Source organism: Bacillus rossius, chromosome 2 (genome assembly GCF_032445375.1).
Source record: "Bacillus rossius redtenbacheri isolate Brsri chromosome 2, Brsri_v3, whole genome shotgun sequence".
Classification (NCBI taxonomy): Eukaryota; Metazoa; Arthropoda; class Insecta; order Phasmatodea; family Bacillidae; genus Bacillus; species Bacillus rossius.
The window spans coordinates 13,379,838-13,393,118 of record NC_086331.1 but is presented as its reverse complement, the minus strand read 5'-3'; the positions used below and the strand labels follow the sequence as shown (position 1 = coordinate 13,393,118).

Here is a 13,281-nt window from a genome sequence, read left to right as displayed (position 1 = left end):
AAAACATACTGTCAATGCAGCAATAAAATACAAAAGAAATGATGCAGTAAACAAGATACAAGAACTAGTTCACCTTGAAGGGAATAGGAAAGCATCAAGCACATCTGCTAGTCGTGGCCACATGTCCTGGAAGTGTTGAGAATGCTTCCTGGCTAGCGGCAGGCCAATGTGCAGCACCGTCAGCAAGTTAGTTATTGCAAGTTTCCATGTGCTCGCAGAGGGGCAACTGTATTTCAGAGACAACGGAAAATAGAAAGCCTGAAACACAGTGGCAGCAGTGTTGCAAAGACATAAACATTCAGTTTACGCATAGACTACAAATTTTTATAAATTTAAAAAATTTGTTTGAGTTTTGCTACTTGCTCAACTAAAAATCATGATCTTGTGTATGTGTGCACAGTTTGACAAAGATGATAACAGTTTACACATATAACAATTATCATTTAGTATTATTATTTTGTAAATGTTACTTCCTAAAACTGTGTCCTGTTCAAAATCAAAAATGTTCGGATTATCATTGATAGTGAGGAGGGGGGGGGGGGGGGGGGGGTCATACTACATATGATTGGATAAATTAACATTGTAAATGTAATTTCCATTTTTTATAACCCTTTATCACATTCTCAATTTAATATTTGTTTTTTATTAATGTTTGGAATTGCAGTTATTAGGTTGCCAGGGTTCTAATGTATGTACTCTGAAAGAAATACCAGTTTCAACTTCCTAACACAACCTGCCATTTTTGGTGATCACACCCATTTCCAATCAGCCTTCACATGGTTATCTGTATTGATACTCTGGTTACAAAATGTTACAGACAAGTGTTCACACATGTTTCGTTTGTCTGAGAACCGATCTCAGATGTCTCATATTTGCGTGATAAAATAACAGATGAACTTCATTTCACGTGAAAATCATGAAGCAGTGAGGGAACATAATTTTAGAGAACGTGTTTGGTTCCAACTCCGTGGAGGCACCAGTGTTGTGCGGTTGTCAAGTCAGCAAGTGTTTGTTCCGTGGAGCACTGTGTCTGAGACCGCTCACACGTCGCTTGGCGGCGCGGCAGAGGTGAAGGGAGTTCAAAAGGAGAGTGAGTTTTGCAATTGCACGAGGTGGTTGGGTAGCAGTGCTACACCGCTAGGTTACCAAGAATACTAGAAATGCGTTAAGTAACTAAGACGTGGAGTAGAGTCTGTAAGACGCCACAAGCATCACCGTGGTACATAGTGTGGCGGGAGCTTGCGAGGTCCTAGGTTAGAGTAGAGCCTACAGTGACTAGACTTAACGTACAGGGCTGAGCAAGAAGAGACGATGAATAATTAGGAAGCTCCTTGGAAATACCTGTCAGTGTATTAATTGAAGGACACTATGACTTAAACTGAGACACCTTACAGGCAAGCAACAAGTGTGAAGATCATGAATACAGCAACTTCCTCTCTCCCCCTCCCCTTCCCCTTCCATCTCTACCCAGCTCCCCTCTTCCCTCGACACCTTTTAGTCAAGTTTAACACTGGTGGTGTCAGAGCTTTCGTTACATTACCTTGATTGAAAGTACATTTCGGCACCTTAAATTTGGTGTCAAAGCTCATCCCATTACAACAGGTGTCAGAGGCTCATTAATCAGAAGTCCAGCCTATTACAAAGCAGTCATTTTTAGCAAGGTTTATTATTCCAAATAGAAGACCAGAAGAACAACTTTCCTATTACAAAATTGGCAATACACTGTCTTGTATTATCTACACCAACGTCTATCATCTGTGTCAAACTGTGGGAAAACGTGTAACAATTTTTAAATGCACAACATTTTCTTAACACTGAGTAAGTCAAATGTTATTAACTTACGTTGATTATATGCTGCAGAACATTTGTTTCAATAACAGCTGGATTATCAGCAGTCTTTTGATACAAATTGACAACCATTACTAAAGCCTTCTCACCAAACGGAACGTAGTTCACTGCAACCCAATCACACTGAAGGAACAAAAAAAGGTCATACATTAAATTCCACACTTGCTAAAAATTAAATTTGAACATAACTATGAACTTGCAAAAGATGCAAAAAAAAAAAAACCTTAGTGATAACTAATGTACTTTACGTATTCAAAAATATAGATGGACATTCTTTCTTGTCTACTTTTAATTAAGCTTAAATGTACGTACTATCAAAAATGATACAATTTTTGCAATGCATAACTACAACACTCACATAACCAGCAGCTCGTTCTTGGGAGTGTGCTTGTGATTCCAGTTTTCGATAAGTAGGTGGATGAGATGCAAATTTAGTGAAATCCAGAAGCTGGTAAAATATCCTGGCAATCATTTTTTTCATGTTCTCATCACCGCATAATGCTTCCTGTGAGAAAAAAAAAACATTTTATAATGAGATTCAACCAAGAAAAACTAAGCACAAACTGAAAACACCACTTCTGTAAATAGTATTGCTATCATTTTTCTACTCTTTTCTCTTTATTGTTTTATAACAGTCCAACAATTATCTGTTTTCCTTGAAACCAAGCCTCCCCACTATTACAATAATAACTCTTGGTTCAAAAGCAACTGGTACATACTTTCAAAATTAAAAGGACTTGCTAAACTACTTGCTTTTTTTTTTAATTACCAAAAGTGTAATAATTTTTGGACATGCCTCTTACACAGTATTGGGGATAATATATTACTGGTACCAATTACCTATAATATAATTTAAGGAGACATTCGAAAGAGACAATTTCAAGAAAAATAGCTGATGTAGGTAAGCTTCGTTGCAAGTTCATGGAGCCTGGACCTAGTTAACTGTTACATGTGTAGTGTACTATTAAGTTTTTATGTAATCAACTTAGGTGTGTACCGAATATTGCCCCCTGGAGGCAGGCTAGCCGCCTTGCTTGCCGCCTGCCATTGCCAGTCTTCAACCTTTGCCGGGCGGGTCCGTCGCCACTTTCAGAAGTTGGCTGCCTGCACTTGCCACGACGTCATCACCACGTGACCAAGAGGCGACTATTGTATAGGACATTCTGGAAAGGTATGTTAGTTACGAGACTTGCTGGCATAAAACAGGGGACCCCAGCAGGCCAAAAAGCAGAAGCAGAAACAGAGGAGAAGAGTGTGTGCCGAAGCTGCCTTCACATCTCACCGACTGCCGCCCGATCACTGTCACGCAACGTCACGCTGCCCGACAGAGGCATTGACGACTGGACTGGACTTGGACATGGTCGACTGGTAAGACAACAAGGACTTAGTCCATCTCCGCCAAGGACATGGAACGTGTGAAGAGGTAACAAGTAATGCGAATGCAGAGTTGTACGAGTTGCGTCTACAATGGACACGTGCAGTACGACTATAGTTTGGGAACTTGGTGGCAAGTAACCAAGAAAGCCAAGTTGGAGTCATTCTCCAAATTTGTTAATTTGATGTGGAATGACCCCTAATATAGCTGCATGAGGACTTATACTGAACAAAACATAAAGCTCAAATTAATAAATGGGATTTTACACGAGTCTAATCGAGACATTTACTGATTTATCTTAAGTAACATTAAACGCATCAGTTGAAATACTAATACTTAGAGTGGAAAAGGACATATTTTCATTAAAAAGGAGTCATCTGTGAAATAGCTAAAATGCAACTATTTAAAAAAAAGTATATATACAGGATGTATCAAAATTCATGTTACAACACTTGAGGGAAGAAAGCTCTTATTATTTGCAACCATTTTTGCCAATAAACATGTTGCCAGAAACACGTAGTTAAGCCCCTGTAGCCCCAGAAAAAGTCAGCGTAGGCAACCCGTTGTAGAGTGTTATGTTGTGGATGTGCGGGCGTTCGAGTAGAGAAATAACCTTTTTAATAGTGGCACAGATTTTAATTTCACTCTGAAATCAATCACAGCTTCGGCTTTGTTTCACAACATTGAAATTGTTGCATACGTTTTAACAATGTGACAGCCTAAAGCAACAGCTCAAAAACACGCCCACCTTGAGCGATACAGAGGTGGCAACGGCGAATCATGTTTTCACAGATACGCTGGAGCATGTGTGGAGTTGACCTTATGATTTCGAAAGGTTCAATTATTCGCTGTGTAAGCTCTTCTACCGTTTCTACTGGCGTAGCGTAGATAAGCCCTTTTACGTAACCCCACAGAAAGAAATCTAACAGGGTTAGGTCCGGTGACCTTGGCGGCCATGTGACAGGTCCCACTCGTCCAATCCATCGGTTTGGAAATGTTTGGTTTAAATACTCTCGCACTTGCAGGGAAAAATGAGGTGGTGCCCGTCATGTTGGTACCACATCACACGTTGGACATGCAATGGAACCTCTTCAAGAAGACCTGGTAGTTCGTTCTGAAGGAAGTGGAGGTATCCGGCGCCGGTAAGTCGTGGCGGAAGAAAAAAGGCCCGATGAGTACGCCTTCAACAATACCGGCCCACACATTAACTGAAAAACGTTCCTGGCGAGCTGTAACACACGTTGCATGCGGATTGACGTCATTCCAAACATGACTGTTGTGCGAATTGAGAATAGCGTCTTGAGTGAACTTGGCTTCATCGCTGAATAAAACTGCTAACTCGGGGTTCCTCAATACTCTTTGAATGTACCAACGAGAAAAGGTCATGCGAAGAGGATAGTCCGCCGGACCCATGTGTTGCACTTTTTGAAGGTGGTACGGGTACAAGAGTTGTTCATGAAGAACTCGCCAAACAGTCATTTTGTCAGTGTCCATATCAGAACCTTCTGCCCTTGTGCTTGTATCCGGACTCTCCTCAAATCTCTGAAGTACATCTTCTTCAAAACTGGGAGTACGAACCCTGCGTGGAGCACCAGCATTTGGTCTTGTGACGCCACATTTACCAGTATCACGCATTCGCTGAGTAAGTCTTGCAAACATGGTGTGAGCTGGAATCCTACGACCTGGATATCGTTCTTCGTACAGACGACGGGCGGCTCGTCCATTTTGTCTAGCTTCCCCGTAAACAAGCAGCATGTTCGTGTACTCACTAAACGTGTACTCCATTAAGCTCCACTAAAACATCGCCCTTTTCAGAACCACAGCGAAAGAAATGACACCACGAGTTTGCTTGTACGACAGAACAGTCAACGACAGACCACTAGTGATATCAAAACACACTGCGACACTGCGATGTCACGCTGCACAGTGCTATGGCACGGCACGAACGGAAGAAAAGAGGTAATGGCACGGCACGAACGGAAGAAAAGAGGTAATGGCGCCACCAACGGAAGTAAAAAGGGGCGGGGGTCAGCATTCGACATCGTACAGTCCTCTCGAGCACTGCCCGGCGTCGTAAACACGTAATTCACCACAGCATCGTCTGTCTCGCACAAAGCCCAACGGGTTGCCTACGCTGACACTTTCTGGGGCTACAGGGGCTTAACTACGCGTTTCCGGCAACATGTTTACTGGCAAAAATGGTTGCAAATAATAAGAGCTTTCTACCCTCAAGCATTATAACATGAATTTTGATACAGCCTGTATATATACATATATGTTTAGCTGTGCAATGGCTAATACAAGTAAATTTAAATGTTTACACACAAGCTTATGTTTTTTGAATGTTTTTGTTACTATATTACTTCATGTTAAACAACTTAAAGTAAGGTATATAAAGTAGAATATAAAATATGGAAACAAACACTTCTTGTATTTTAAAACAAATGGGTATTCTACTTACTAAGTTGACAAAGCATTATTTAATTTTTTCAACTGACACTACAGAATGTTCTCAAATTGTGGGCCATTCATTTAATGGGTGGCAGGGGAAAGCCAAATAAAGCAATTTTTGTCAGGAAACATATGTCTAAAAACATGATCCTGCAAAATTACTGGCACGAAAAGTAGTAACCAAATTTAAATTTGGCTGGCTTCAGGGGACTACTCCATTCACCAAGAGGATGCATGATCACAGCGCAGGGACATGAAAATGCTCTGCCGGAAGCAAGATTCAAGCAACGCTCAGATGTTTAGAGTTAGCCATACGCAGTAGCAATCAACAGTCTGTCTGGGTTTGGGCAATCAGCACAGCGTCAAATGTTAGTGAGTGCAGAGCTGCGAACACAGATTTAACAAAAAGCAATAGCATGGCAGACTTTACACTTAATGGCGTATGGGCAGGCGCTCTCACAACAGATGTTTTCCGAATAGTGAGACCTTCACTCGGCTTAACTATCGACTGCCTGAAACCGCAAGTTTCATACCTCGAAGTGTGATGTTCACCAGACTGCACATGACTGCCTCTAAATGTCTGCGCCCAGCTTTTTGCCTAAGTGTGTCCTCTCAGCCAGTGGAGTAGTCCTCTGACGCCCGCCAAATTCAAATTTGCTCAGCGCCTGCAACCTGCAGGGTTTGTTTCTAGGCATAAGTTCCTTAACAAAACTTGCTTATTTTGGCATGCCCTGCCATTAAAATTTGCCCTTCATATTTGTCACTATATATTTGAAAGGTTTCCAGAATAAAGACTGATACAGTGATGGGAACAAAACATATTTTAATACAACACACAGATGCTTTAAATATATATATATTTATATCATTAAAACATATATTTTTATATTTTATAATATGGCACCATCAAAAGCTATAAATATAAATTCTGCACTTTATGATGTATAGAAAACCATTTCACATTAATTTAGATATCTATTAATATTGGTCATCAAGAACAGTAATAATGCATGATATTTCTTAAGAGAGACGCGAATTCCCTTAAAAATTATGAGAAAAATTTGGTATGCTGTATCTAGAACAGTTTGTCATTACTAAGTAACATGATATTATTAAAAAGTAAGGACTATGGGTAAAATATATTTCAAAGTACAGTCAAAACTCTATCTATCGAACTCGCATGTATCGATTGTCTGTGTTTATCGTATACTTTCTACCGTCCCGGCAAAATTGCCATGCAACTAAGGTTAAAAAAGTCTGCTTGTACCGATGTTCGAATTATCGTTTTGTCCGCATTGATCGTACAAAATATGTGGTCCCGTCACTATAAATTATAATAGATGATCGTTTAACCATAAATATTTTGCAGAAATAACCATTTCTTAGACAGAAACCGTCATAAAAACAGTAACGATTGTATAAGTAAAAATCACCTTAAATCTGCAGCCAAGTAATGGAGCACGTAAACATGAAGAAAAGACAAATGAACAACAACTTACGAAGAAATATGGATGATGTACCATAACTACAGTACAAACCCAATTGTTATCTTACGATAATTACTTACCATAAAAAGAACTAAAGATTCTTTGTTGATACCATAATACAGTAGAACCCTGTTATAACGAATCTGAAGGGAGTAGTTTATATGTTCACTATAGAGGGGAAACTTTATATCTGGGAAAACTTTTATATTGGCAATACATACTAAAAAGCAAAATCTTAACTACACATAGGCCTAAGCCAAGAAAAGAACGAATGAAAATACTCAAAGCAACAGTTTTATGAGCAAATGCAGATATTATTTTTAATGAACTAAACTTTCTATTACCTAATGGTTCTTAGAAATCGGCGTATTATCCTTTTTTCAGGCATTTAATACTCTGTGACGTTATCGCAGCTTGAGAAAAAAGATTGTTCAGCTTGTTTAATATTGTACTTAATTTGGATGTTGCAATTCCCAGTTCCTTTGCTATTAACACGTGCGGGACAGTGGGGTTGGAGTCTCCCTTTTCAATAATGTCCAGTTTATCTCGCACAGATAATGGCTTACGTTTTTTTACCGCGTTTTTCACCTTTTTTTATGTACGTATTTCTTATTGAAGCACATTTGCAGCTTAATAACACGCAATTCTTTTTACCGTCAAAAGTAAATGAACGAAAAATAACGAGTCTGGTGCATCAACGATTACTACGTATCATTTAGTATCGCAGTTGCTAAAGCTGGAACGAAATTTTCTCACTTTCTATGGAAATATTTTGTCCACAGAGTTCTATCTAGTGGTAGTCTTACAAACCTTACTCGATCAAAATGTCCGAAACGTGAACGATAAAAATAAGACGTAAAAATATTGAATTTGCTGCTATAATGTACATACGTATTTGTGTGGCGGTAATTTATTTATAACTTTGAGAACATAATAAATGTACACGCGTTCGCCCATTCTTTAACTATGCAGGGAAAACTATTTTTTATTTTCACCAAACTGATCACCATTTTTGGCTACACGTAGCCTACCAAGGCCACTGAATACGACTTGTTTTGTAATATGAACAGTGGACAATCGAGTAGCGTATTGCGGAGAAAAACTTCAATGTGATCCAGAATAGACGTTTTGTGAAAAAACTTTTAATTATATGAAAATATTTGAGATAAATGTGCTAATGTCTGCAAAATTTGTTTGTGGTACACGGGAAAACGTATCAACATTGACAAAAGTTGTGCGCTATATCCAATAAATTAATACATAACCTCAAATCATTTTGCCGGGACTGAGACGGAAATTCACAATAAACGGGAATTCATTATAGGCGGGTTCACTATAAACGGGTTCTACTGTACTACAGAAGCACGATAGCTACCACATTTGCACTATAGTTACCGTAACAACCGAGATGTATATTTACCGTGATGGTAATGTACGTATTTATTTATGACATATTAAAATTAAAGAACATTATTGAAAAAAAAAAAGCATGTTAAATTTTTATATGTACGGTTAGCACATGTTGCGAAGAAATAATGCGATCTGAAAGAATGCAGTACTACTACGAAAAGTGAAAAGGGTACTCGTGGATTTTTAGGTTATGGCAGTCTCTCTCGTTTTTTCAGTAATATTGGCCGAAAATTAACAAGCGTATCGGAAGTCGGCAGAAATGCCGATTCTCCTAAATAATGGCAAAATCGGCTTCTTCAGTACACCTCTATATTTGATGACATGAGTAAACATTTCAGACTTCAGGATATTGAAAAAGACTTTAATTTCCATGTAGGTTTATTGTGCGTATGATTTTTTTTGCAAGTGTAAATTGAATTAAGTAAAATGCTTCCATTTTTATTTTTTTTCAAATGATTAAACTTTAATCACAAGTAACTGATATATTTCTGACACTAATTTTGAGGTTGAAATATTTTTTCAAAATCTAAGAGTGAAGTCCACATCTATTGAATGTCCGCATCTACTGAATTTTTTTGTTGGTCCCCTGAAAAACTGTACATATATAAACTTACCTTTTCAAGAAGTTCCATACAATGTAATACCCCATCTTGTAACTGAGTAGGCACATCCGTAAACGGAGTGACAAATGGTGATGCTTCTCCAAGTATTGGCACAACTACCGCATACTGCAAGACACTGCACAGTTTTTCAAGGTCAGATGGTGTAAACCTACAATAAACAAATAACAGAATTTCCCCAGTTAAGAATATTTTGTTACTCTGTATTAACATATTCATATCAATATTTTTATATTTTTATTTATGGCACATATGACTTAATCTAGAGATGTAACACAGTAATTTTTGCTGACATTTCATAATATCAGGCACTGACTACAAAAACATTAAATCCATTTCTTACAACTGCAAAGAGTATAATTTTCACTAATGCTTTGATTGTAACTGACTTTATGTCTTTTCTTATACATGCTAAGTCAAATACAGACATTTCCTGCTGTTTCTTCACTATTTGTGCTCCTCCACTGTGATTCTCTCTCCCCTTTTTTTGCACCCTACAAACACCTGCACTCTACACCATATTCTTCATCTTCGCTTGTCTTCTATTTATGTCCAGCTCCATTACTTTTCTTGGCATCCTTTCTCTCTGTCATATCATGTCATGTCAGAGAGGGCTGTGCGAGTGTTCATATCAGTGAAACAAATATTGAACAATTACAACTTATATTTTAAATTATTAAAATAAACTCAGTTGGAAAACACCATTCTAAAAATAAAATTTCTCAGATTAATAAAAAATTTGCTTATTGAATTTTCATTTTTTTGGTTGTACACATCTGTGAAACAAACATGCACATACATATATGGAAAATGACAAAAGTACACGTAAAAATTGAATACATGCTTAAAATTATATTCTTCTGAACATAATTCAGATTGCTCAGTGCAACATTAATAAATATGGATCCAAGTTTAAGATAGTTAAATTAGCACAGTGTATTATAATAATTTCACGCTTTCATCATATAAAATAATTAATTTATACAATTTATTCCCAAAGTATAATTTTGTAGATTTAATAAAACACAATTTAACACTGTCACCTTTGAATTAAAAATATTTTGTCCGATATATGAATCAACGACTTCATCAGTCATTGTAGAGAAGAGTAGGTATTTACAAACAAGAAACTAAATATGATCACTGACTTTTTGCAAAAAATAAAGCTTTTATAAATGCTAATGATTTGATAAAACCATCTATCTCATTGGACTTAACTAATTTCTACTGAAAACCTGAAAGCTGTCTCCAAAATATATCTTTCCACTGGCATGGGTAGCAGCATCAGAGGTTTTTTACTGTTTATGTAATGCACTAAACTTTCAGGGCTATGATTTCCACATGTCTTTTTATGCCTACAGAATTGAAGTACATTTTTTTCGAATTTGCCAAAAATGCTATGTTCAACTCACAAATTAAAGTGCACAATCAAAAAGCACTAATTAAGACATTTTAATTTTTAAAAAAAATTGAGATTACTCCGAGCAAATGCTGGGATGGTTCTTTACGACGGGCAGTGACCAATTCCTTCCGCAATATCCCTGGTCTGTGTACGTGTATTCCCGTCTCTATGACCTCGTTGTTGACCAGATATTACAACCAAATTAAATAGAATAAAAACTCATTTCACTACCGTCTCATGTCAGGACAGTGAAAACTATAACGTGCATGACTGAAAACATACACTGTATTTAGCATTTTAACCACGCAGCTGTAGAAGGAAAAACATAAACACAGAATGTGCACTGATGAAGACTACAGTAACACACAATATGTCGCACTTATGTCGCAGAAACATAAAAATGGATTATGATAGCTGTCAAGAAGCATAACTTGATACTTATGAGTGACATATTTACATGCGGCAAACAGCACAGACATGCTATGATTTAAAATTCAAACAAAAAAAGTTTTAGATCCATAAGGAAATTTTCTGTGAAGGTATTTGAAAACTTCCAAACAAGGTACCTTTCAAATTCAATATTTATTGTCTCTACAAAACATAACAAGTATGAGCTTTGAGAATAGGGATATTTTCCTAAAATGTCAGGATTTAACAACACATTGCAGTTCATGGAAAATTCATTGACTTTACCAGTCTGAAACCCTTGAAATGATGCTACGTACTTTGTTTTGATGTGCTGAAACACAGAAGAAAATATTTGTATCAGAGCAGTCAAAAATGGTTGTGCAGGAATGTAAATGTCATCTCCACCATTTAATGTGGAAGAAGGTGACGTACTTTCTATGCCGATGTGCAACCATACTTTCCAAGCAACGTCCCAAATACTGGTTTTGTCATCAATGAATGTGCCAGCACTCCTGCCATTTGCAATCACTGCCGCCGTATCTGTTGACACATCGTTGTCTTTGCTCAAGTACAGTATTTCCTGGAAAGCTTTCAGAGCTGCCAGAGAAACCTGCAGAAAACAATTAACTTACAATTGAACTCTGTATAACTGTCACTTTCATTAACATTATGCAAAGTAATAATGCAACGTAAATCAACAATATATGTCTTTTCTTATAAATGGAAAGTTAAATACAGTAATTCATAATATCAGGCACTGACTACAAAAACATTAGATCAATTTCTTACTTCGTTAGTATAATTTTGACTAATTCTTTTATTGGAAATGACTGTAAGTCTTTTCTTATAAATGGTAAGTCAAATACGATGAAGAAAGTGTTTGATTTGAGTTTTGTCTTTAAGTTATCAATTTTAAGCTAAAAAAAATTGACATTACAGCACTGTTCTTTGCCATTTGAAGTTGGTATGAATTTGCTTTTCTTCATAGTTAAAACTTACAATCTTTTCATTTGTTCCTGAAAAAAAAAGTTTGCTAACCTCATACCCAATTACTAACTTTTTACAACTCCTTAAATACCAAACTATTTTGAATTAAAATTTTAGAGACTTATAAAAACATGTACAATTTAAGTTTTCAAAATATCTCCCTTTCACGGGTTTAATTAAAAAATCTTACAAGTTAAGGCCTAGTAACAATAAAAAAATTCAAAATTTAGTAAATATTATCACAGCATTTGTACAAAAGTCAACTCCTAACAGACATGTTCACTTTAGTTGCACAGTAGTGTCTTGATAATTTGAGATAATCAGGACCAACATCAGTTAGGATATATAAAATTTATGTACTACCATCATCAACTGCTCCTAACATAGAATGCAATCACCCACAGATTTTATTCCCTAGAGCATTTTCTTAACATTTAAAAACATTACTTATTTTTTCTCATGAAAATACACATTTACAGATATAGTACCTATTATGTTTTACATATATCTCAAAAGTCCATCAGTTTAAATCAACGTAATTCATTTATGGACAGGATGAATACAAGGTTTTGACAGTAACAAGGATTTAAAGAAATGAGCATAGACAAATTTGCACAGGATTTTTAAACTGCTCATTATGCGTACTTAAAATCTGTTTGAAAATTTACATTTAGGTATTTGGTTCCTAAATATTATTTTATAGGCCTCTGCTTATATTCAAATTTTCGAATACAAATAGCTAATTATTTTTGCTAGATTAAACTTTGAATATTAACATTTAAAAATATCAAATATTTGATTGTATATGAAGTGCAGTGAATATTTGATGTATATAGGCTACCTCATGCAGTCATGAGTTTTTCTTATATCAACATTTAATGTTGAAATTAAGTTATTTGTGCAATATAAATAGCCAGTTTCGATGTTTTAACAGGACCGCACTATCAAAAACATGACCTATTCTTAGGATTTCAAACACACAAAAAGTATTGCAGACAATTTTGCATAGACAAATGAAAACACTGACTATTTTTTACATCTTAATATTGAAAACAAATAATTAATCATATTTGTTTTGTCACACACACCAATAGAGAAAATAAATAAATAAAAGTCTTTCACCATGGACTATAAGAGAAAACACAGGCACTCCTTCGCCATTACTTTCACAAGAAGTGAATGCAATAGTTGTAATGGTGTATATGTCGATAATCACTCCCAATGTCCAACCATGTGATGCAGTAGCAGCTTGCTTGCTGCATTTATCTATAATTATATAAACGTTGACACACA

At 36.4% G+C, this 13,281-nt stretch overlaps 1 protein-coding gene across 1 annotated transcript in view; it reads right to left on the bottom strand.

Moving 5' to 3' along the window:
• LOC134529113 (protein MON2 homolog) overlaps window positions 1-13,281 on the bottom strand; it is a 102,764-nt gene that overhangs the window by 7,281 nt on the left and 82,202 nt on the right. Inside the window, exons 21-25 of the mRNA XM_063362867.1 lie at window positions 11,319-11,611; window positions 9,186-9,342; window positions 2,207-2,353; window positions 1,843-1,971; window positions 74-258 (exon numbers count right to left, since the gene is read on the bottom strand). Of these exons, the coding sequence (XP_063218937.1) occupies window positions 74-258; window positions 1,843-1,971; window positions 2,207-2,353; window positions 9,186-9,342; window positions 11,319-11,611 (911 nt within the window). The remainder of the gene's footprint in view (window positions 1-73; window positions 259-1,842; window positions 1,972-2,206; window positions 2,354-9,185; window positions 9,343-11,318; window positions 11,612-13,281) is intronic.